The 26,191-nt window shown below is 48.8% G+C and overlaps 1 protein-coding gene across 3 annotated transcripts in view; it reads left to right on the top strand.

The window, feature by feature from the left end:
- The window catches only part of CFH (complement factor H), a 1,056,626-nt gene that overhangs the window by 708,665 nt on the left and 321,770 nt on the right, over positions 1 to 26,191 (top strand). For all 3 annotated transcript variants that reach the window (XM_073642935.1, XM_073642934.1, XM_073642933.1), the window contains one exon: positions 10,609 to 10,791. In XM_073642935.1, the coding sequence (XP_073499036.1) occupies positions 10,609 to 10,791 (183 nt within the window). The remainder of the gene's footprint in view (positions 1 to 10,608; positions 10,792 to 26,191) is intronic.

Genomic DNA, 26,191 nt, shown 5'->3' with positions numbered 1-26,191 from the left:
GAAAAAAAATGCAAGTAAACTAATTTAGCTAGTGCAGAAGTGCAGAAATGCTGCAGAAAATCTGCTACAGCTAAAAGTCACCAAATACCCATCATGGGAATGTAATCTTTTGGTATGTGCACAAGACAACTTTTTCAGGTGTATTCTGCCCTGAATCTGCCTGAGAAGGCATTGTAAAATTTCCACAAAAATAACCTAAAGGACAGCATTGTTAAAAAGACTTTAGATGCATATTTTAATTCTTATATCACTTCTTTTAACTACTTCAGGGTTTGGAAATCTTTAAGCATTTAAAAGTAACGTGTTCATTTTTCAGGAGTATTAATTTGGAAGCCATCTATTTTATCCACTTGATAATACAGAGCAAAGATGCTGGTAGTAGAGCCAACGGAAACACAAGTAAAAAGACTCCCGTGAATTTGCTTCAGTAAATCAACCACTGTCATTTTTTTGAAGTGGCCTTCCCATGGAAAACCTGGGCGTTCCATAGGAACATACACTGTTTTCTCCAAGCAGTGTGCAGACCACCTCCCTGCTAAGTGGAATTGGGTTATTTGTATGATAGGTTGTGGCCCTCCTTTACAAGCTAAGGTCGGTTGAATCTATAGATATTTCATATACCTCTTAGCACATCTTGCAAAAAGAACATTTATTTAACATCTCTTTGGACAGAAAGGAGTTAAGGGTAACACTTTAGGTTCAAAAAATGTTTATCAACTTAGGGTATTAATGTGGCATCCCGTTACCCATTCTACTGCTGCTAAATGAGACAGTTGTAGTGTGGTAGTAGATTTGTTCTATTGTGTGTACTGAGTTAGGGGATATGGTGCATTACATTGTAAATTGTACTTTCCTGACATCTGCTGGCCAATGTGTGTATATGAAGCAACGAATATTCTCCTCACCTCAAGCTGCCATAGCAATGGCTGGGAGGAGCCTCCCAGCTCAGGGCTCTCTGACTAAAGCACTGGTACAAACCAGTTGGGGCGGTTTCAGCTGCTTAAGGAAGAGATAGGAGAGACACTTTTCTCTCTGAGAAGAGTTTTCAATGCCAGTCTACGCTGAGGGGACATTTTTCCTCACATAATCTCCTTCACAAAAAGAGTGAAGTGTCTTCTAGTCAGGAGAGAGAAAGCTGTACATGGACTCTCCTCCTCTCTGATTATCCTGATCACTTCTAGCCAGGACCAGATCCACGTGGCTGCCACGCCATTGACTTTGTGTAAACCTACCCCCTGCGAGAGGGAGCTGTGGGCTAAAAACTGTGAGTACATCCACACTTTAGTGTATTTCCACAGAGAGCCAATCTGTGAAGGTCCCTGCATCAGTGCAATATTTCCTTGACTGCGCATAGCATTTCCTGTACTAGCAAATTAAGAGAACTCTTCTCCAGCCGCCCTGAGAGGCCATAACAATGCTTGTCTCATGAGGAGAAAACCATTACTTTCATATGCACATTATTCTGTGAATTTTGCCTGTAAGAGAGAGTGTACCCTGTTACCTCATTCAGTAAAATTATTATGTTTACAAGTTCAACCGGGTGTCTGGCTGCTTGAGATTGCACAAACATTACGGGCAATCCAAAACCTGCACCCAGACACCACCACTACAGGGGAGTGCCCCTAGTGGGTCCTATACCATCCACAAGTGCCACATCCCGCTTTTGAAATTGTTGTGAACATGAGGGAAGTGTTGAAGGGTCCAGCGACCCACTTCAGCTACTGTTACATCATTATCTGCTGCCAGTGAGACTATATAACCATCTGGCGCCTCCCCTGTGGCCCACCACATTAATGCTTATTTAGCTGCTACAAGTCCTTCCTCTCATAAGGGTATTATTATTTATTTGTGACGCTCCATTGATTTCATGGTTCTGTACATGGGATTTACATATAGATTGCATATATAAATTACAATTAAGAGACTAACAGTGACAGACAGGTACAGAAAGAGAGAGAGGGTGTATGACAGGGAGAAGAACCTGCCCTTACAGGATTGCAATCCACAGGTGATGAGGAAGGAGACAGTAGGTCAAGGGTGTAACAACCAGAACGCCGGTCTAATGTGTATGAGGGATACGGCGCTGCTATGAATGACTCCGACCTAATATAGTGGCTAATAACTTTCTTTATACTGGTCACACAAATGACAGGGTTAAACGATTCTACAAAATATGGACCACAACAGCCACTAACACAAAATACAAGTTATGCAGCCCGAGAGAGCCCAAGTGCTAATCTCGCAGGAATGAGCCAAACTACCCCTGGGTTATGCCGCTCCCACCCTTATTCAGTACAGGGCCTACCAGGGATGTTACCGCGGACGTGGCACGTGGTCCTCCCAGGAATATAACCTTACACCCCTCTTCCACACTAATACAATGGGATCTGGGTACCCTTGTTTTCCACTTAGAGAACACTCATATATATATTTAGCCAATGCCTTACCTATACGGTTTACAGTTTCTCTTCTTACAAGAGCAAAGAGAAATCTCTCAGACTTAATGCATATACAAACAGTTAAACTATTTTAGACCCTGATCTCTGGCCACAAGGTTTGATCAGCTTCTCCTTCTCACCAAGCTCTTCAGCACATCCGGGTGTAAGCAGGAATTAGAATCAATGTCAGTCTCAAAGTGTAGTTCACAACAGGGCTCCTTTGTAGTAACCACGTACACAGAGTCTTAGTGTACCAGAACCTTCACAATCTCTGGATCAAGCCTGATCAGTCCATCAGCAGTGATATACACCAGGCAGTTCTCAGCCCTTCAGGAATCACTAACTAGCTTTCCCTAACTGACTACACAGTTGGTGACCGATCACATATCTAAGTTACTCACAAGGCACAGCTTCTTCTTGGACACACCGTCTGGCTGCAGTCTGTAAAAGCTCCAAAACGTCCCTGGGCATCAGACACGTCTGGTCTCCTCAGAGGACTTCCGTATTTCCCAGCCTTTTTTACAGATCACCGGGCTTTTTCTTTACTTGTTTCTTGCTGACCCCTAATGGCCGGACTAAGTCATTGCAGGAGAAATTTATACTGTCAGTAATATGAACTCATTACTAAAAAGACATGTCAACATGTTACAAGGGGTTTGGAGAAGTTCTGGCAGTAGTGAGGTGGCAGCAGGGTTATTGCTGGCCATAGGATTTCCTGAAGAAATTTATTTTCAGGTTACCTCTGAAGGTTTCAAATGTGGGAGACCATCAGTTGTGCTGTCAATCAATTCTGGTAAATGGGCGATGCTTGATTAAAATATTGGAGGTGATTGGGTGAGGAATGTACAAGAGTGGAGAAGATGTGGACATCTTGTGAGATCTGAAAATAGTATGTGGGGAGGTATCAGAAGATTCATTTGGAGATACATGCAGGAGACAGATTATAGACAGCCTTGTAAAAAACTCATGAAAGAATAAAGTTACGTTAAAACCAAGCACACCATTGTTTTTCTTATGAAATTCTCAATAAGTTTGATATGTGTGAAGTTGGATCCAAAATGGCCGCCATGGTCACCACCCATCTGGAAAAGTTTTTCCCCTCCCATATACTAATGTGCGACAAACAGGAAGTTGATATCACCAACTATTCCCATTTTATTTAGGTGTATCCATGTAAATGGCCCACACTGTATTATTACCTACAGTATAGGAGCTAATCAAAACCATGCAATTTATTGTATTTTATAAAGTTTATAAATCACACTGCTCCTCTCATTCAGCCCTTGTACCATGATCAACAGCTACCAACATGATATGATACCCTCTAGTCCCCAACCTCAGTACGATGTCTCCATACAGCTTCCCAGATGGCATGATGTTACCACACAGACCCTCAAACGGCATGTTATCCCCTAAAACAGTATGATGTTCCCAAATGCTCCTCCTCCCACTGTATGATGTCCCCAACCAGAATGATGTTCCCACAAAGACCCTCACACAGTAAGACACCATAGGGCCCTCCAGAAAGTATTGGGTTTCCACAGAACTCCCCTACACTGTATGACATCCCCACACAGCATGTTATTGCACAGTCTATCTACACAGTATGATGTCCCCAAACAGACCCCCATATTCATTATAGTACCACACAGTGCCCTGTGCAGAATAATGTCACCACACAATACCATTTTGGCACAGTACAATGTCCCCATACAGGTCCTTTAGTGCACAGAACTATATCCCTTCACAGGCCCTTTAGGGCATAGTAGGATGTCAGCGCAAAGGCTTCTTAGGGAACAGTATGATTTCTCCACACAAGCCCCTTATGGCACAGTATGATGGTCCTGCACAGACCTCTTGGGGCATAGTATGATGTTGCTATAATGGCCACTTAGTGCACAGTATGATGTTCCCACTGTTAGGGATTGTGATGGAACAGGGCCAGTGCTATGCTACTCTGGTCACAGGTTCGCCCTTGTCCTGACCCTGAAGGCAGAGCTTCTATGCATGCAGGCAAACTGTCACAATCTTATGGAGGATCGTGTTCTGGCATTGTATGATGTGTGAGGATGTGGGACGCTGTCTTCACTGGTCTCTCACTGATTTTTCTGCCCGGGGAAGATGGGACGCTGTCTTCGCTGGTTTCCAGGTAACACAGGAAGCTGCTGTGTCTGGCACTAGGCAGTAGTGGGATTGTGTCCAGTCTGCTGTGCAAGCTAACAGGGAGTAGCTGTCTGGGGATGATTGGGAGGTTGGGCAGTATTCAACACCTGATCAGTAGGCCGGCTATTTAACCCTGTTCCCTGCTCAGTCCTTTTCTGTTTTTTGCAGTTTCTATGTGCTGTAGTGGTGAGTGGTGCTAGCAGTAGGTTTGCTATCTTTTCAGGGGGTTTCTCATTTTCTCTTCTGGTTACACTTCCTGGGGTTCTTGCAGAGGTACTCACCTGGTTCTGGACTAGGCATCAGCCGTGTCACCAGACGCCAGCTGGTGACAGCGGGCCTGGGAAGGGCTCTGACAAAGTCCCCCTTCCATTACTGGGTGCTGAGTGAAAAGTATGAAAAGTATTCCCTGCCCTCAAGGGCTTGCCTAGCTGGGCAGATTGTGCCAAGTGCATCTGTGACTGCACCTTTGTTGTTTTGGTGCCAGTCTTGCTGGATCCCTCTGCACAGCGCATAACATAATAAACAGCCATATATATATATATATATATATATATATATATATATATATATATGTATATATATATACTGTATATATTTTTTTTAAATGGAACCTATCAAGCAGCTTACTGACTAGATGCAGAGTCTTTTGGGAATGTTCCAGGAATTGGCGTGCACTGTGAGCCAGCATAGCCAGACACTGGCTCAGGGGGTCCCTCTGACATAGGCAAGTTCTAACACCAGTCCTGCAGCAGGGGTAATTCCAGATAACCCAAGGTGCCCTGATTTTTTTTGGTAGAGATTGGAAACAGAATAACAATTTTAATTTTAAGGAGTGGTGCAAATTATATTTCCAACTTCGCTCTGTTTCCTCTGGGAGTGAAGGAACTCGGGTGGGTCTTGTTTTTTCCCTTCGTACAGGGAATCCCCAGTCTTGGGCATTTTCATTACCCTCAGGTTCACCTATGCTCTCGACAGTGGATGAAATTTTTAAGGCTATAGGGCAGATTTATGATGAACCAGACTGGGTTGCTTTAGCTGAATCCAATCTTAAAGGGAATCTGTTACCACTTTGGAGTTATCAGACCTCTACTATGGCAATGCAGGGTATAGAAAAGTAAATCTATACATACCTGTATGGCCCATAGTAGAGGTTTGATTGCAGAGAAAAGCTCTTTAATCAATTCTATTTTGTACAGGCTTGGCGTTCAGGGGACACCAAGCAATCCCCGCCTATGTGCTTATTATTCCCCCAAATCCCCGTCTATATGCTTAATTATCATATTATCATATCTGCTCACATAGAGCGCCCTTTGCTCCATCCCGGACCCGTCTCTCCGTGCACTGCACCACAGGTTTCTATAGCACAAGTGCCGGGAAGTCAGTGTCACTTACTAGCGCCTATGCAATAAAATCCTGCAGCACAGTGCACAGGCAGATGGGGCTGGGATGAAGCAAAGCGCGCTCTATGTGAGCGGCGCTTTGCGCATTCCCGGGAAGTCAGGGAGCATAGTGCACGTCACAGGACCTGTCACAGGGCCCTGTGACGTGCAGGGGAGTGGGGGAATATGATAATTAAGCATATAGGTGGGGATTTGGGAGAATATTAAGCACATAGGCTAGGACGCCAAGCCTGTACCAGATAAAATTGATTAAAGCGCTTTTCTCTGCAATCAAACCTTTACTATGGGCCATACAGGTATGTATAGATTTACTTTTCTATACCCTGTACGGCCATAGTAGAGGTCTGATAACTCCAAAGTAGTGACAGATTCCCTTTAATACATTGTGTAAGTGGGTCCTTACTGCAGAGGACTGCTGCTCCCTGCTTTGTAGTTGAGCCATAGAGACTGGGTGGAATGATATTGCTCTTTATAGTACTTTCCTGTCTGGAATTAATGAATATATTAAAGATATGCTAGTTCACCACTCTCCTCACTGGTCATTGGAGGCTTCCAAGACTCTAGCTGTGTGACTTGATTGAAGAAGACAGGAGAGATGTCGGGAAAACTTGTCCCTTGGGTGGGGTTTATCCATACCCTCTGCCAGTCATGAGGCTGAGAGAGAACCCATGCAGTTTTCTGGAGTTGGTTCTTCTTGGGAGTCAAGGCAGCAAAGATGGTGTTGGTGGCAGTGTCTTTTTTGGGGTTCCTCACGCCATCTAGATCATGAATGTCCACGTCAGGAGCTGGCCGGAAATGATAGAACCTAGCTGGGTTCAGGGATCCCCAGTTAGGCACTCAGGTGATCCCAGCAAAAGAAATTACTTTTACCTTTTGTTATCACGTTTAGCGGTAAGAGTGTGGAGGGTTATGCTTTTATTGATTGTGGGGCTGAAATAAGTTTTTTAAATGCTGCCGTGGCCAACAAGTTGGAGGTTCCTCTTATTGCCTTGGATTCTTCTATATCATTATCTTCTCTTGATAATTCTCCCCTTGCCAAGTATATTGGGTATCGCACCGCAAAACCAGTATCTATCACCACAGGTTGTCTGCATAAGAAAGAGGCATGCTTTTTTATTTTACAGGATCATCCTACTGTTGTGGGGTTAGTTCTCCCTTGGCTTTGCACTTATAACCCTAATATTGACTGGCAAAGGGGGGATATTGCTTAGTGGTCCTCTAACTGCCAATCCCTTTGTATTATCAAGCCTCCTAAGGAAGTAGGTTCCACCTCCCAGGTCCTGTTGTATGTGGCAGAATTCCCACAGGTGTTATCCGAGGAGGCCTCCCAGAAATTAAATCCACATATACCTTATGACTGTTACATTCAGCTCATTGAGGGGGCAAAGTTATCCAAATTCAGAATTTTTAACCTGTCAGAACCTGAGATGCAAGCCATGAGGGAATATTTTCGGGAAAATTTAATAAAATGGATTTATCCACTCTTGTAAATCCTCAATTGGAGAAGGGTTCTTTTCTGTGGCCAAAAAGGATGGCGGTTTGACACCATGTATTGACTATTGTGAGCTCGATCACATAACTGTACGTAATCAGTAACCTCTCACACTCATCCCTGACCTTTTTAAACAGCTGGTGGGGGCAAGTTGGTTTTCAAAGCTGGATCTTTGGGGGGCTTATAATCTTGTTTGCATCATAGAATCATAGAATCATAGAATAGTAGAGTTTGGAGGGGACCTCCTGGGTCATCTGGTCCAACCCCCTGCTCAAAGCAGGAGTCACTAAACCATCACAGACAGATATCTGTCCAGCCTCTGTTTGAAGACTTCCATTAAAGGGGAACTCACCACGTCTCGTGGCAGCCTGTTCCACTCATTGATCACCCTAACTGTCAAAAAGTTTTTTCTAATATCTAATCTGTGTTTCCTCCCATTCAGTTTCATCCCATTGCTTCTAGTCTTTCCTTGTGCAAATGAGAATAAAGATGATCCTTCTACAATGTGACAGCCCTTGAGATATTTGTAGACAGCTATTAAGTCTCCTCTCAGTCTTGTTTTTTGCAAGCTAAACATTCCCAAATCCTGTAACAGTTCCTCATAGGACATGGTTTGCCGACCGGTCACCATTCTGGTCGCTCTTCTCTGAACTTGCTCCAGTTTGTCGATGTCTTTTTTAAAATGTGGTGCCCAAAACTGGATGCAGTATTCCAGATGAGGTCTGACTAAAGAGGAGTAAAGTCCGATAATGACTTCACGTGATCTAGACTGTATGCGTCTGTTAATACAGCCCAGAATTGTATTCGTCTTTTGTATTTGATCAAGGAGGGGGATCAGTGGAATACGGCCTTCAATACCCCCAAGGGACATTGTGAGTATTTTGTCATGCCCTTTGGGCTTTCTAATGCGTCAGCTGTGTTTCAAACGCTTGTAAGTTATATTTTCTGTGATCTTTTGGGCATTTGTGATAATGTTTAAATCGATGATATCCTCTTCTTCTCCAAGGATCTAGCTGCGCATAGGGACCATGTGCGCACCATCCTGAAAAGATTGGAGGATCACTATCTTTATGTCAAAAAACAAAAATGTGTTTTCGAAGTGCAGGAGTTAGGGTTCCTGGGACTTATTCTGTCCCCCACGGGGTTTCAAATGGACCCCGAGAATGTGAGGGCGGGGTTGGAGTGGGCACAACCGGTTAACGGTTAACTGCAACAGATTGCAGCATTTTTGGGATTTGCCCATTATTACCAGAGGTTTATTAAGGGTTTTTCCATGGTGGTGAAACCCCTCACAGGTCTTACCCATAAGGGGGCAGATGTGTCTAATCGGGGACTGGTGGCCATTAAGGCCTTTAATACATTTATGAACTCTTTTTCCTCTGCTCCAGGTTTGGTCCAGCCTGATGTCAATAAGGCTTTTTGTGGTGGAAGTGGATTCCCCTGAGGTAGGGGTGAGAGCAGTGCTCTCCCCGGGTTCCACCATTATAATGCATTTGAGGCCTTGTGCATTTTTTTCTTGGTAATTCTATCCTCCATGACTCAATTATGAGATTGGCAATCGTGAACTTTTTGTCATAAAATTAGCTCTGGAGGATTGGATGCATCTCCTTGAGGGGGTTAAGCACCCATTCACGGTGCTTACTGACCATAAGAATCTGTTTTTTAGAGAATGCCAAGGGACTGAGCTCAAGACAAGCCTGATGGGCCTTGTTTTTTACCAAATTAAATTTTTCAATATCTTACCTCCCTGGGACCAAGAATGTTCTAGGATTCCATCCTAGGTCCCCTTGTTTTGAGGGAGGGGACAATTTACTTCCGGTGGTCTCTGCTACTATCCACGCCCCCAGAAGATTTGGGGGGAAGCCCTTATCCATCTCAATAAAGCAGGGTAGAGCATAAATAAGAAGTCTGATAAGCGTTATCAGCAAGGTTGAAAACTCAGAGTGGGGGAAAGAGTTTGGGTTTCTACTAAGAATTTCCATAATAAGGTACCATTTCCTATGTTCGCACCCAGGTTTATAGGACCATTTCCCATTATTGAGGTTGTCATTAAGGTGGCTTTTTGGGAAGGTCTGCCTTCTCCCAATGTTTTTCACAAGACATTTTTAAAGAAGGTAGTTACATCGCTTGTGACCAAGGATCCTCCTCCTCCTAATCTGGTTGATAATACTGAAGAATTTGAGATTGAAAGTATTGTGGACTCTCGTAGAGTTCGGAACTCCATTCAGTATTTAATTCATTGGAAGGGGTACTGTCCTGAGGAGAGGTCCTGGGTCTCGAGAGGTAATATACATGCCAATCGTCTCATCGCTAAGTTCCATAAGAGGTTTCTGGACAAGGTGGTTGGTGAGAGCCCGGAGGTCTCTCCTAGGGAATCCTAGGGAATCATTGTGGAGCAGGTCCGATGCTATGTTACTCCGGTCGCAGGAGCCGCCATTGTCTTGACCTCAGAGACGGAGCTTCTATGCGTGAAGGGAAACTGTCCTAATCTTATGGAGCATTGCGTTCTGGTGTTGTAGGATGTGTGAGGACATGAGACATCATGTGCCAAGTGTTTCTGTGGCTGCACCTTTGCTGGTTTGGTGCCAGTCTTGCTTGGTCCCTCTGCACAGCGCATAACACCCACACAGTTCCATGAAGGCACAGTATGATGTCCCCCACACAACCCCTTATGGCAAATTATGATGTCCCCACATAGCCTGTTAGTACACAATATAATTTCCTCACATAGCCACCTTAGGACATAGTATTATGACATCACAATGTATTGTCAAAAAATAAATAATAAAGCTACTCATGTAAACCCATTCCTGCTCCCGTCTGTACTCTGTACTGAGGAACAGCTGGTGATGATATCGAGTCTACTATGGTCTCAGATGCACAGGTGCAATGACAGAAGAGGCAAAGCTGAGGGAGCGTCAGACTGTGTGGGGGAAATGTATCTGTATGGTCTTATACTGAGTGTGCGGACATCATATTGTTTTTGTGTGTGTTTATGTGACTATTGAAAAAAAGTCTCAAAGTCAAACTTCACTTTGCGAGATAGTAGCCGAAACAGCCACATTTTGCGCAAATATATGTTTACGTAATCATTTATTTTACTTTTTTATTCTAGATACAGCCTGTAATCGTCCACCTACTGTTCAGAATGCTAGAATTAATGGACAAACTAAAAATATTTATGCATCTGGTGACAAAGTTACTTATTCATGTAATAAGGATTATTCCCTGGAACAATCTTTGACAGGAGAAGCAAAATGTGAGAACACAGAATGGATCAATGTACCAGTGTGCAGAAGTAAGTGCAATTCCAATCAAAGATAATTTACTGTGTGACTATGGTTAATGTATCTACCTGTATTTATTACAAACATAAAAATGTATAAATTTTAGTATTAACTATTTTGCAAAGAACATATATTTTTTGTATTACCTTAAAGCTGCAGGTCTGTTGTCAACAGTATCTCCATGACTCTGCTTTTTGTAGCCCTCTTTACCAGTCACGTGAGCAACTCCCTTGGACCTTAAAAGCCTTCTTCTGTATGTGTAGTTAGTTATCTCTTTTTGGAAGTATAGCAACATTTTTTAGGGGGCAACTTTTTCCCAATATGCAAGGTCTCATAGATGAGCTACCCCAAAAAATACTAAGTGCCGGGGTTGTAACTAGAAACCGCTGAACCCCTTTTGCAATCCTATAATATGAACAGCGGACCACTGAGCTTAAAGTTCCCTTACATCTGTTGGATACCTATTTTGTCTTATGCAGTTAAGCTTTAAACAGATGAAATATCTTACCGTGGGGCGAGGAATAACCCAGCCTGCATGTTATGATTGTAGGATGGATCGTCAATCCTTATAGCTTTGCACCAGTGGTGCACAGCCAATAGTGGCAGGCCATATAACGCTCCCTCTTACATCATTCTCCCTCTGCGTCTGATGTCTCATTGCAGCGGGCATGACAACATCACTACAACGTGCCCGCTGTGCCAAGCAGGGTAGATCTGGCAAAGACACCCTGAGGAGATGGGAGCAGCGAGCGAATGGGGAGAGGTAAGTATTTTGTTTATTTAGTTTTTTAATCAATGAAAACATTATGGAGCCCATTATATTATAGAGAGAGCTATGTGGGGCCAGTACATTATGTGGAGGGTCTTATGGGGTCAATACATTATATGCAGAACTATGTGGCAGCATTACATTATATGGAGGGCTATTTGGGGCCATTACATTTTATTGAGGGCTATGTAACGCCATTACATTATATGGAAGGCTATGTGGGGATCATTATATTATACAGCAGGAAAGTGGTGGCCTATTACATTATCTGGAAGGCTATGTGGGACCATTACATTATAAGGACGGCTATGTGGAACTCACTATAATATATAAAGGGCTATGTGAGGGCTATTTTATTATATGAAGGGCTATGTGAGGGACATTACATTATATAGAGGGCAATGTGGGGATCATTATATTACATGGAAGGCTATGTGGAGCTCAATATATTATAAGGAGGGCTATGTGGAGACCATCACATTACATAGACTGCTATATGGGGGCCATTATATTATATAGAGTGTTATGTGGGGCTGTTACGCAGTGCCTTGGGAATGTGGGCGCTTACCTGGTTCCTAGAACTATGGGCGCTCCACTCTATTCGTGTCTCCCTGATTAGTCTTGAAGGTGGAGGTGTTGGGTTGACGTGCCTTGCTATGCTCCTATATAGACCATTATCTGTGTAACGGGTCTGCGAGGCGGAACCTCTGAGCAACTATACAAGGGGGCGGTCCGTGTAAGGAAGCGGGTGGCTCCCGGGGAAGACGGGCAGGTAGTCACGGCAAGTGACAAGGACAGTCTCTGGGTAGAAGGGCAGGTAGTCACGGCAAGTGACAGAGACAGTCTCTGGGTAGAAGGGCAGGTAGTCACGGCAAGTGACAGGGACAGTCTCTGAGTAGAAGGACGGGTACTCACGGCAAGTGACAGGGACAGTCTCTGGGTAGAAGGACAGCAGGCAGGTGGCTGGTGAGCGCTCCCAGGTGAGCGGGCGAAAGTCTTTGGACAGGCAGATGGTCACGGCAAGTGACGGCAGAGCCTCCAGGTAGGCTAGCAGGCAGGTAGCAGGTGAGCGCTCCCAGGTGAGCGGGCAAGAGTCTCTGGACGGACAGGTGGTCACGGCAAGTGACGGCAGAGCCTCCAGGTAGGCTAGCAGACAGGTAGCAGGTGAGCGCTCCCAGGTGAGCAGGCAGGCTGGTCCATAGACAGACTGACAGGTGTCGGAAGGCAGACCGTCGGACCGCAGGCTTGCAAGCAGGTAAACGGATATCAGGCAGGTATCAAGCAGGAATCTGGCAGGTGACTGGCAGGTAACTGGTAGCGGGACCTGAGGGCTGAAGCAGAGTGAAGGCTTTGCAACAACATTGCTCGGGCACCTCCATTTTGGAGGAGGTGCCTTATATATGGTGAGGTCCTCCGGCCATTGGCCGGGGACTCCTTAGGGCGGCGCGCGCGGCCCCTTTAAGAGAGGGGGAGCGCGCGCGCCCTAAGCACAGTGGCCGGGAAGCAGCGCGCGCTACCAGCAGAGCGGGAGGAGGACGCCGGGCACGGAGTGGAGAGGTGAGGGGAACAGCGTCCCTGCCTAGCAGGAGGCAGGGACGCCGACGCTACAGTACCCGCCCCTTTAGGCCCCCCCTTTTTTAGGCCAGACAGAAATTTATCAAGGATGAGAGGGGCATGGATGTTCTCCCGGGGCTCCCACGTTCTCTCCTCAGGACCAAACCCCTTCCAATCTACCAGAAAAAAGGTTTTTCCTCTTACCCTTTTGGTGGCCAGAATGTTCTCTACCTCAAACTCGTTTTCAGCGGAAACCGGAGCAGGAGGCGTACCTGTAGACTTGGAAAAAGAGTTAAGTACCACGGGTTTGAGGAGAGATACATGGAAGGAGTTAGGGATCCGCAAGTTGGCCGGGAGTTTCAATTTATAGGCCACTGGGTTGATTTGTTTGATAACTTCTAGTGGGCCGATGAACCGAGGCCCTAACTTGTAGGAAGGAATCTTGAGCCGGACATACTTGGACGAGAGCCAGACTTTATCTCCAGGACGGAATTGTGGAGGATACAGGCGTTTTTTGTCAGCATGTTTTTTCATCCGCTCGGACGACTGAAGGAGTGCGGATCGAGTACTCTCCCAAATGGAGGAAAATTTGCTAACGAGAGATTCCGCAGCCTGATTGTCCACCGAGGTGGAGACGGGAAATGGGATCCGAGGATGCTGACTGAAGACTACAAAAAACGGGGATCTGGAGGAAGATTCGCTCTCGTGATTATTGTAAGAGAATTCGGCCCATGGCAGGAGATCCACCCAGTCTGAATGGTGGGCATTAACGAAGTGCCGAAGGTAACTGGTCAGGATCTGATTGATCTGCTCCACTTGACCATTGGACTGTGGGTGGTATGCGGAGGAGAAGTCCAGGGTGACGTCTAGCAGCTTACATGTGGCTCTCCAGAAGCGTGAGGTGAACTGAACCCCACGATCCGACACGATTTGGAGGGGCAGGCCATGGAGACGGAAGATATGGCGGATAAAGTCTTTAGCCAGCTCGGGTGCAGACGGGAGGCCTGGCAGGGGAATGAAATGAGCCATTTTGGAAAAGCGGTCAGCGACCACCCAAATGACCGCACAACCGGCAGAGACAGGGAGACCTGCCATGAAGTCCACAGCTATATGCTGCCAGGGGGCAGCAGGTACTGGAAGAGGAAGGAGGCGACCGGCTGGCAGGTGTCTCGGAACCTTGTTGCGGGCACAGGACACACAGGCAGAAACAAAGTCCATTACGTCCCTGTGCAGGGTAGGCCACCAGTAGTGCCGGGTGATAAGCTGGAGGGTATTTTTCTGACCGGCATGGCCAGCAAGCTTTGACGAGTGACCCCAGTGTAGGATCTTCTCCCGATCAGGTACCGTTACGAACGTCTTACCAGGAGGGAGACGATTTAAACTCACGGGGTCCACCTGCATTTGACGCGCCCCCTGGGCCTGTGCTGCTGCTGCTGTGCAGGGGGAATACCCGGAGCCGGATCGCTGGGGGTTGTAGTTCTCCGTGGCGGTGACCCGGTTCCGTGCCCAGGGTGGTCAAACCAGTGGCAGTCTAAATGTTGTAATAAGTGTCCGACTACGCCACCCGTGGATTGCGGTCAGTGGGGACCGCCGCTGCGCTGCTGACCGCTGAGGCTGATGTTGGTTGCGCAGCTGAGTATGGGATAACTCCCCACGGGAGGAGTATTGCCTCAGGGCAGCTAATGTGGATGATGGTGGTAGTGATGGTGAGAGGGTCCCAGTGCTAATGGTGCAGGTGCGGCAATGAAACACAGAGACTTGTAATTGCAGTTTCCAAAGCTTTACTCACGGTTGTTATTCAGGTCAATGCTGCAGGCGATGACTGCCCAAGCGGTGCTGCGTCCACCAGGTGAGGGACTCGGTCAACTCCCAGGCAATTCCAGAGCGTGGTTCAGAGCTCCCCTCTCTTCCTTTCTACTGGCCGTCCCCACCAGTGACCCACCTTTGTCCAGCTTCCTCGGGCCTTCTGTTGGCGAAACCTCTCCCGGTTTCCCTGACCCTATGCGGTATGCCTTTCTGGTGGATGTAGTGAGGGGTCGCACCAAGATGTGGTCACAACCTCCCGTTTTGGCTGAGGATTAGTCACCTCCACCAATTTGGGTTCCGGTACCCTATTCTGCCAACCCTTCACCCAGTATCTCCTCTGGGCATATGTGGTTCCTTCTGCCTTCGTGTCTCTGGGCCTTTCTCTATGTTCCTTGCTTCCTTTCTCCTCTGTTCCAGTTCCTTTCTTACTTTCCTTTCTGTTCCTTCTTCTCTCTCTCTCTCTCTGGCTCCAGCCTCCTGACAAGGCCGGCCTGCAGAGCAGAGCCCATGCAGTGGCTCTGCTTCCTGTCTTCTCCTCAGACTGTCTCCACTGAACTGAACTGGACTGGACTGGACTCTGTTCTAAGATGGTGCCCACCTTATATACCTCCTTCTGACACCCGAGCCCAGGTGACTAGCAACCAATAGGCTCCTACCTATGCCCAGAGACCCACCCCTATCTGCTCCTACACCATTGGGTATTCCACCCCCTCCCCACTCCAGCCAGGAACAGATGCTGTCGTGCCTGCACTTCTGTCTAGTGGGAGCACCGTTGAGCTGTTCCTCGGAAATGGGGTGTGTGTGGTGCATGCAGCTTACTGAGCCCTAGTCCACACTCCATCCTTACCCGGGAGTGGAATATCACACCTCTGGACTGAGGTGCAATACCCCTGTAGCAGCCGAGCCCTCGGGGTGCTACATTCCCCCCTGGTAAATCACAGCACGTCCTCGGGCTGGAAAAGAGCAAAGACAATTTAAACATACAAGTTTTTAGAATGCATTCATATATAAGACAATAACTTTTCACTCATCCCTTTATGGGAGGTATTCTTCTCTTTTTAACGTTACTGGTACTCCTTTTCATAAAACATCTTGCTAATGCCACTGGAACTCTTTTAGCATATAAAACATCACATAAAACATTTGTATTATTATTCTAGCAGCATATAAAACTTTTCAATATAAAACATTTTCAAGTAGAACATTCTTGAGCTCTGGCCGCTGTGCAACTTGCGACCAGGAAAAGGTGCAACAGTCCATTTAATCCGCCTTGAGGTAGACGTTGCGGTTTTTGTATAAAACCAGTAGGGGGCGCTTTAAGAAGCGCAACTATTTACAAGGGATTGGCCGCTCTCAGTCCTCGGCCAGTGGGGATAGGGAATGGCTGCTCACAGTCCTCAGCCTGGTTAGGGATTAGGGGCAATTTTTAAACAGTCAACAGTTCACTATTTGTTCCAACGGGGACCACACTTTCACAAACGGGAACAGTTCCATTTTACCGTTTACTGGTAAAGGTGTGCTCTTCGCTCTTCCGGGTAGTCTTCTGATCCGTCCGGATCCTCAGTGTATTCCGTGTCTGGGCGGTACTGCAGTTCTTCTTCCGTGAGCCGGTGAACGTGGAGGGCGTACAGTCCCTTTGCGCCCTTGTGCCGGGTGTAGGTGACCACGTCGCCGGGGTACAGGTCACGTCCGTGATGTCCCTCTGGCAGGTGGCTTTCAACGTCCCTTCTAGTGACGAAGACGTCGGTGTCAGCCTCCGGGTCTCTGACGAAGTCCCAGCCATGCTCCAGCTGGAACTTGACTATGGTCCCGGTGGCTCTGGGTCCGCGGATGGCGTGGGTGTCTTGTCGGGCCCTCCTCTTTTGCTCCGCGCTCCTGGCCTGGAGTCGCTGCTCCCTGATGCGCCTCTGCCGCCGCTCTCTTTCATAGGTGGCTAGCTGCTGACGGCAACACTCCAGGCGCTGGGCTTCTTCCGCCCGGGTCTCCTGGGTGAAGCCCATGAGGTTCTCGCCAGTGGGGTCCCATGCAAACTGGGCATCCTCCAGCAGGGGTGGAGCGATGTTGGCGGTCTCCGGGGCCGGGATCAAAGGCTCACTCAGGGGTCGCTCTTTCCGGAGACGGGGGTTGGCGAACTCCGGCGGCCATTCAAACGGTAGCCCGTCCGGGCTGGTATATTGGGCATACAGGTCCGCGCCCAAGGGTGGCACTGTAGGCTTCGGACGGGTGGCAGCGTCCGGGGGCACTCGGCCTTGCGACCAGGCCGGTGGTCGCTTGTTGGTCGCGCCCGGGGGTGGCACCGCCAAGGTAGGGGGCGCTGGTGAGGCAGCGGCGCCCGGGTGTGCTGGGTCATGCGTCCTGGCCCGTGACGTCTCACGCTGTACGGCGCCAGGGTTCAGAGGGCACAGCGCGGGGCGGGGCGTGACGACGGTGCTTGCTGCCTGAGGCCTAGCTGGTGGCGGTGGAGGCGTGGTGTCAGGTACGGTCCCCGGGGCTTCGGGTCCCGCAACGGAGGGTGAGGGCAGGCTGGTGTTCCCCGGGCTTGGGGTGGTGGCGTCCCCATTACCTGCCTCGGTCTCCGTGGCCTCCTCCGCGGCGTCATCTGCAGCTGCCGGTCCCTCTTCTCCGCGCCCAGTGGTAAGCGCGCTGCCCGGTTCCGGCGGGGTCCTCTGCTGGTCACCTCCGGGCTGCCGGGCCATCTCCTCTCTCCACCCGGCAAACACATCCCACTGCGCCCGGACCATTCTTCTATTCAGATCTTCCAGCGCTGCGCGCGCACGATCCGGGTCTCTAGGCAGTTGGGCCAGCAGTTCTGTCAGGCTGCAAGGTGGCTCCGCTTGCAGCAGGCTGCGGGCCAGGGTGCTGGTGGAGTTTTCTGCTCCCTCCATCTCCGGGTGCAGCAGGTCCAGACTGATCCAGGCCGCACCCAGCCCCTCAGTTTTCTTTCCTATCCGTCCCCATGGGGGTTGGTCTTGGGGGCATCTGCTGACAATCACCTTCAGGGGCAGCCCCCCCACGTTGATGGACATCTCCATTGCTGCATTCATGGCTGGTGGGGGCGGGCTCCTTCTTTGGCGCCACTCTGGGACCTGGCCCACGATGGGAGGTGGCTTCCTGCTGTCCTTTGGTGCGCAAATAATGGCGTCCGCTCTGCCAGGGCGGGAAAAACGGATGAAGATGGCGGGAAACGGTCCAAAATGGCGTCTGATGGCGGGAATCGGCTCCGGATGGCGGGAAACTACTCCGGACAGCGGGAAACTTTTTAAGGTACATGTGCAGTTTTCTTCAGGCACGCAATACCCGCTTGTGGCGGGTTGGTAATGATCCTGCCGACTACGCCAAAGTTGACGTGCCTCCTGGGCCTGTGCTGCTGCTGCTGCTGTGCAGGGGGAATACCCGGAGCCGGATCGCTGGGGGTTGTAGTTCTCCGTGGCGGTGACCCGGTCCGTGCCCAGGGTGGTCAAACCAGTGGCAGTCTATTTGTATTGTAATAAGTGTCCGACTACGCCACCCGTGGATTGCGGTCAGTGGGGACCGCCGCTGCGCTGCAGACCGCTGAGGCTGATGTTGTTTGCGCAGCTGAGTATGGGATGACTCCCCACGGGAGAAGTATTGCCTCAGGGCAGCTAATGTGGATGATGGAGGTGATGGTGTGAGCGTCCCAGTACTTATGGTGCTGGTGCGGCGAGGAATCACAGAGACGTGCAGTTGCAGTTTTCAAAGCTTTACTCACGGTTGTTATTCTGGTCACTTGTGCACATGAGGGACCGCCTGAGCCGTGCTGCGTTCACCAGGCAAGGGACTCGGTCAACTCCCAGGCAATTCCAGAGTGTGGTTCAGAGCTCCCCTCTCTTCCTTTCTACTGGCCGTCCCCACCAGTGACCCACCTTTGTCCAGCTTCCTCGGGCCTTCTGTTGGCGAAACCTCTCCCGGTTTCCCTGACCCTATGCGGTATGCCTTTCTGGTGGATGTAGTGAGGGGTCGCAACAAGATGTGGTCACAACCTCCGGTTTTGGCTGAGGATTAGTCGCCTCCACCAATTTGGGTTCCGGTACCCTATTCTGCCAACTCTTCACCCAGTATCTCCTCTGGGCATATGGGGTTCCTTCTGCCTTCGTGTCTCTGGGCCTTTCTCTATGTTCCTTGCTTCCTTTCTCCTCTGTTCCAGTTCCTTTCTTACTTTCCTTTCTGTTCCTTCTTCTCTCTCTCTCTCTCTGGCTCCAGTCTCCTGACAAGGCCGGCCTGCAGAGCAGAGCCCATGCAGGGGCTCTGCTTCCTGTCTTCTCCTCAGACTGTCTCCACTGAACTGAACTGGACTGGACTGGACTCTGTTCTAAGATGGTGCCCACCTTATATACCTCCTTCTGACACCCGAGCCCAGGTGACTAGCAACCAATGGGCTCCTACCTATGCCCAGAGACCCACCCCTATCTGCTCCTACACCACTGGGTATTCCACCCCCTCCCCACTCCAGCCAGGAACAGATGCTGTCGTGCCTGCACTTCTGTCTAGTGGGAGCACCGTTGAGCTGTTCCTCGGAAATGGGGTGTGTGTGGTGCATGCAGCTTACTGAGCCCTAGTCCACACTCCATCCTTACCCGGGAGTGGAATATCACACCTCTGGACTGAGGTGCAATACCCCTGTAGCAGCCGAGCCCTCGGGGTGCTACACATTACTCTGGCGGGATCGATGATGTGTTTAGGTTCCTCCTCAAGATCAGACATCAGGAAGGATCGGGGCAAGGCGTCAGCTTTGATGTTTTTGTCAGCCGGGCGAAAATGAAGAACAAAATCAAAGCGAGCAAAAAACAAGGACCACCGGGCTTGGCGCGGGTTAAGTCTCTGGGCACTCTGGAGGTAAGCCAAGTTCTTGTGGTCCGTGTAAATTATTACCGGGTGAAGAGCCCCCTCGAGCAGGTAACACCACTCCTCCAATACCAGCTTAATGGCCAATAATTCTCGGTCTCCTATAGAATAGTTGCGCTCGGAAGAGGAGAAGAGTTTGGAGAAGAAGCCGCAAGTTACCATTCTCCCGGAAGACGATTTTTGGGTAAGTACCTCTCCGGCTCCAGAGGAGGAGGCGTCAACTTCCAGGAAGAATTGCTTGTTGCCGTCCGGGCGATGCAGCACCGGGGCAGAAGAGAAAGCCTGTTTTAAGGAAAGAAAGGCTTCCTCAGCTTCGGGCGGCCATTCTCTGGGATTATTGCCCTTACGGGTGAGTGCAGAGATTGGGGCAGTCCGGGAAGAGAAGTGCAGTATGAAGAGGCGGTAGTAGTTGGCGAAGCCCTGGAACCGCTGAATAGCCTTCAACCCCTCTGGTCGAGGCCACTTCTCGATGGCAGACAGTTTCTCAGGATCCATTCGTTGGCCGGTCTGAGAAATTATGTAGCCCAAAAACGGAAGCGAGGTCTGCTCAAAGAGGCACTTCTCATATTTAGCGTAGAGGTGGTTCTGCCTGAGCCTGAGCAGAACCTGACGAACATCCCTCCGGTGTGTGGGGAGATCCGGAGAGAAGACCAAGATGTCGTCCAGGTACACCACTACGCAGGAGTAGAGAAGGTCCCGGAAGATGTCATTGACCAACTCTTGAAAGACGGCTGGAGCGTTACAGAGACCGAAGGGCATTACCAGGTATTCATAGTGGCCGTCCCGGGTGTTGAATGCCGTCTTCCATTCATCCCCCTGACGGATACGGACCAGGTTATACGCCCCACGGAGGTCCAGCTTGGTGAAGATTCTAGCCCCCCTCAGACGGTCAAATAATTCCGGAATGAGCGGAAGGGGGTATTTATTCTTCACCGTGATCTGGTTAAGGCCTCTATAGTCTATACAGGGACGGAGTGAGCCAGCCTTCTTTTTGACGAAGAAGAAGCCTGCTCCCGCCGGGGAAGTAGATTTCCGGATGAATCCCCGGGCCAGATTCTCCTCAATATATTCTAACATGGATCGGGTCTCAGCAGCGGACAAAGGGTAAATGCGCCCACGGGGAGGAGTAGCGCCGGGCATCAGGTCGATTGGGCAGTCGTATGGTCTATGAGGGGGTAATGTCTCTGCCTCCTTTTTATTAAAGACGTCCGCATACGACCAATAAGGAGCCGGAAGACCAGGTAGATTGGCTGGAGTAGGAGAAGGACGGACAGGATGGACGGGAACTAAACAAGTCTTATGGCAGTCCTGTCCCCAACGAAGGACTTCTCCGGTCTGCCAATCAAGCACAGGTGCATGTTTCTGAAGCCAAGGTAGGCCTAGCAATAGGGCGTGAGAGAGTCCTGGCAGAACATGAAAGAAGATGCTCTCAGAGTGCAGCATTCCCACCTGCAGGGTTATGGATTCGGTGATGAGTTGGATGGGATGTGGTAAGAGGCCCCCATCCACGGCAGCGACAGATAAGGGTACAGCTAGAGGTTTGGTGGGAATGCGGTATTTCTCTACCAGAGACTGAGAAATGAGATTTCCGGCAGCTCCAGAGTCAAGTTGGGCTAGTTCAAAATAATGGTTCTCCCCGCAGATGATAGAGACCGACAGCAACAGAGATGGAGAGGGTTTACTCTTCTCTAGGACGACCTCTCTGAGCGATAATAGACACAGGCGTTTCCCGACCTCTCCGGGCAGGAACGGATACGGTGCTCCTTACTGCCACAGTAGAAGCAGCTCCCCTCGGCACGGCGTAACTCTTGACGGGTTTTGACCATCTTGGTCTGGTCGACCTGCATAGGCTCGGGTGAGTGCGCCTGGGGAGTAGCGGGAGAAGGGACAGGTTTCTGAAAGGTAGGGGCTAGACGTGGATACCTCCTCTCACTGGTGACCTCTTTGGCGCGTTCCTGGAACCGGATGTCAATCCGGGAGGCAAGAGTTATTAAGTCGTCGAGAGTGGTAGGTATGTCCCGACCGGCGAGTTCATCTTTAATACGGCCGGACAGACACTCCCAAAGGACAGACACCAGGGCGTCGTTATCCCAGGCCAGCTCCGAAGCAAGGGTACGGAACCGTATGGCATATTGGCCCACGGTGAGATTTCCTTGATGGAGGCGTAGCAGAGATGATGCGGATGAGATCTTCCGTCCGGGTTCGTCGAAGACTTTCCGGAAAGCCTTGAGAAAGGCTGGCAGGTTGGACACCAGGGGGTCTCCTCTCTCCCATAGAGGATTTAGCCAAGCCAGTGCCTCCCCCATGAGATGGGACATGATGAAGGCTACTTTGGCCTGGTCGGAGATAAACTGGTGGGACAGGAGTTCAAAGTGCAGGGTGCACTGGTTTATGAAGCCCCGAGCTTGAGCGGGGTCGCCTCCGAAGCGAGGAGGTGCAGAAAGCCGGGGTCCGTGGCAGGATGCCATGGTATTGTTGGGCAGCGGCGCTGCCGGGCTGCGAGTCATGACACTAGCGGTGGTTGCTGGTGGAGCAGTCAGAGTGTCCAGGCGAGAGTTGACATTCTGCAGATGACTCAGGATGGACTCATGTTGGGACCTCTGATGGGACAGTTCATGACATAGGTCCGAGAGCGAGAAAGCTTGGGTGCCACCGGGTTCCATGGCCCGAGCAAACTGTAACGGGTCTGGGAGGCGGAACCTCTGAGCAACTATACAAGGGGGCGGTCCTTGTAAGGAAGCGGGTGGCTCCCGGGGAAGACGGGCAGGTAGTCACGGCAAGTGACAAGGACAGTCTCTGGGTAGAAGGGCAGGTAGTCACGGCAAGTGACAGGGACAGTCTCTGGGTAGAAGGGCAGGTAGTCACGGCAAGTGACAGGGACAGTCTCTGGGTAGAAGGACAGCAGGCAGGTGGCTGGTGAGCGCTCCCAGGTGAGCGGGCGAAAGTCTTTGGACAGGCAGGTGGTCACTGCAAGTGACGGCAGAGCCTCCAGGTAGGCTAGCAGGCAGGTAGCAGGTGAGCGCTCCCAGGTGAGCGGGCAAGAGTCTCTGGACGGGCAGGTGGTCACGGCAAGTGACGGCAGAGCCTCCAGGTAGGCTAGCAGACAGGTAGCAGGTGAGCGCTCCCAGGTGAGCAGGCAAGAGTCTCTGGACAGGCAGGTGGTCACGGCAAGTGACGGCAGAGCCTCCAGGTAGGCTAGCAGGCAGGTAGCAGGTGAGCGCTCCCAGGTGAGCGGGCAGGCTGGTCCATAGACAGACTGACAGGTGTCGGAAGGCAGACCGTCGGACCGCAGGCTTGCAAGCAGGTAAACGGATATCAGGCAGGTATCAAGCAGGAATCTGGCAGGTGACTGGCAGGTAACTGGTAGCGGGACCTGAGGGCTGAAGCAGAGTGAAGGCTTTGCAACAACATTGCTCGGGCACCTCCATTTTGGAGGAGGTGCCTTATATATGGTGAGGTCCTCCGGCCATTGGCCGGGGACTCCTTAGGACGGCGCGCGCGTCCCCTTTAAGAGAGGGGGAGCGCGCGCGCGCCCTAAGCACAGTGGCCGGGAAGCAGCGCGCGCTGCCAGCAGAGCGGGAGGAGGACGCCGGGCACGGAGTGGAGAGGTGAGGGGAACAGCGTCCCTGCCTAGGAGGCGGCAGGGACGCCGACGCTACAGTCTGTACTCTCACCCATCCAGAGAGGTGGGAAGCCGGTGTGTAAAGGACTACACTAACCAGACAAACAAAGGGAGACAGACAGGGATAAATGAAAATAACAATCATACAAAATTTATTCACCAAACAACAGTGTGGAACACAGAGGAGTAATGGGAAGGAGAAACCAAATAGGAGAGGATGAGGATGTGCACACAAACAAATTCCAAGCAATAATCTTCTGAACAAATCTCCAATTGCCAACTCTAACAATGAACTTCACCTTCAACTCCAAACCAAGCAGCAAGAACTAACACTGGCAATTCCTAAGTGCCAGTGGCAAGCATATATAGCAGATGGGAGTGGAAAACACTGAACAGCTGACACAATCCAAGTTGGAAAGCTCTAGGAGTTTCATTTGAACAGATTAACCCTTGCACTGGCAGCAAGGAAAAAAACTGTACTGTGTAATAAGATGGTGAAGTACTTCTAACCATCGCAGGTATCCCCATGACAGGGGCCCATTATATTATAGGAAGGGCTGTGGGGAGGCCATTACAGTGGCATGCAAAAGTTTGGGCACCATTGGTCAAAATAACTGTTAATGTGAACAGTTAAGCAAGTTGAAGATTAAATGATCTCTAAAAGGCCTAAAGTTAAAGATGACACATTTCCTTTGTACTTTAGGCAGTAAAATTATATATATACATATATATATACAGTGTGTGTATATATATATATATATATATATATATATATATATATATATATATATATATATATATATAGTCATTTTTTATATTTTAAAAATTACAAACAGGAAAATAGGCAGATGCAAAAGTTTGGGTATGTACCTAACCTGCATGGTTAGTGTCTAGTAGCACCCTCTTTTGAAAATATCACAGCTTCTAAATGCGTTTAGTAGCCAGCCAAGAGTCTTTTAATTCCTGTCTGAGGGATTTTCATTAGTGATGAGCGACTATGTTCTGTTAACCCTTTTGCCGAGTATGCTCTGGTGAGCCCCGAGTATTTACAGCTGCTCGGTGTTATGTTTGAATCACTCCAGTGTGCATGATTTGCGATTGTTTGACAGCTTTAATACATGTGAGGAATGTCTCTTTCTTACACATTCCTCACATGTATTAAAGCTGTCAAACAGTTGCAGATCATGCACACGGGAGTGATTCAAACATAACACTGAGCAGCTGTAAATACTCGGTGCTCGCCCGAGCATACTCGGCCAAAGGGTTAACAGAACATACTCTCTCATCACATCCATTCTTCCTTGCGAAATTCTTCCACTTTTCTTAGATTCCTGAAATGCACTGACATTTTGAGATCTTGCCACAGATTTTCAATGATATTCAGATCAGGGGACTGTGAAGGCCATAGTAAAACCTTCAGCTTGCGCCTATTGTAGCCTATTATGTTCATTTAACTCTTTCACGAAGCACGTTCTGGTGCTTTCCGAGTATCTTCGGCATGCTTGTATATTAAGTTTGAGTCCTGCATCTGCATGATTTATGACTGTTAGTCAGCCTCAACACATGCAGAGATTGGCTGTTTGTTAGTCAGCCTCAACAGATGTGAGGATTCCCTAACAGTCATAAATCATGCAGACGCAAGGACTCGAACTTAATATACGAGCACACAGAAGATCCTCGTTAAACACCCGAGCATGTTCGGTGAAAGGGTTAAATGAGCACTCTCGCTCATCACTAATCATTATTCATTTTTAGAAAACATCCTCTTTTCAACTTCAGTTTTTTTACAGAAAGTTTTGTTTCAATCACAGCATCAAATACATGAAATTACTGGTATTAACGGGTAATTTCAAATCTCAGAGAGAAAGACGAGTCTCGGAATATAAACTCATGGTGACCTTTGACACCTTCAGAGCAGGAATGAATGTGTCGCATGGATTTGTCATTCTACATCAACTTAGGAATGTTCCCATCAGACTTGTAGGGTTATCATAACACTGGACCTAGTCACAGGACAATATAACTTTTACACTATCTATTGACTGCTAAAATATTTATAGCCAGAAATGTTTATCTCTCCCATAGTAATAACTCTGCTTTCCATCACCTGTCTCATCTATTGCATTATTTCTGCGTCCTATTGTGTATAAATATGTGACTCTTCAGATTTTGCGTTGTACTAGCCTGATGAAGACACCCGCATAGTCTTGTAAGCTTGCAATTTCTTACCATCTTTTCAGTTAACCATTAAAACGTATCAACCACTGAGGACTCTCAAATCTAAATATTTTTATATCTACTGGCTAATAGTGTTGAGCGAGCACTAAAAGCTCACCGTGATACTCGGGTGCTCGACCCGAGCAACGAGCCCAATGTTAGTCTATGGGAGACCCGAGCATTTTTGCGGCGACATCCCCGGCAGTCTGTAGAAAGCCTAAAAATTGCCCAAAACGATAGTAACAGTGCTCAAAAGACAAGGGGACAGCATGGGGATCACCCCAGGAAGCATTTCTGACCTCAAGGTCACTGCTGTCAACAACGTGGTCAGAGGTATTAAGCCACTTTTACGAGCTCACAATAAAACGTTCAAAAACGAAACTGAAACGGTTTTCCTGTGAAATATGTTAAGGAACTTCCTTTCCAGGGTAAAGACTTGTGTATAAGGTAAAATAAATAACCAAAAACAAAAATACTCCTCCACACCTTGGGCTATGTTCACAAGTAGCATTTTTTATGCGTTTTTGCACTTTTGTATTGCTTTCAACCGTGACAAATTAATTCACCGGGAAATGTAATT

The sequence above is a fragment of the Phyllobates terribilis genome, unplaced genomic scaffold (genome assembly GCF_046119375.1).
Source record: "Phyllobates terribilis strain yellow unplaced genomic scaffold, ASM4611937v1 Scaffold_8__6_contigs__length_399053987, whole genome shotgun sequence".
Lineage (NCBI taxonomy): Eukaryota > Metazoa > Chordata > Amphibia > Anura > Dendrobatidae > Phyllobates > Phyllobates terribilis.
This window is presented reverse-complemented; position numbering and strand designations above follow the sequence as displayed.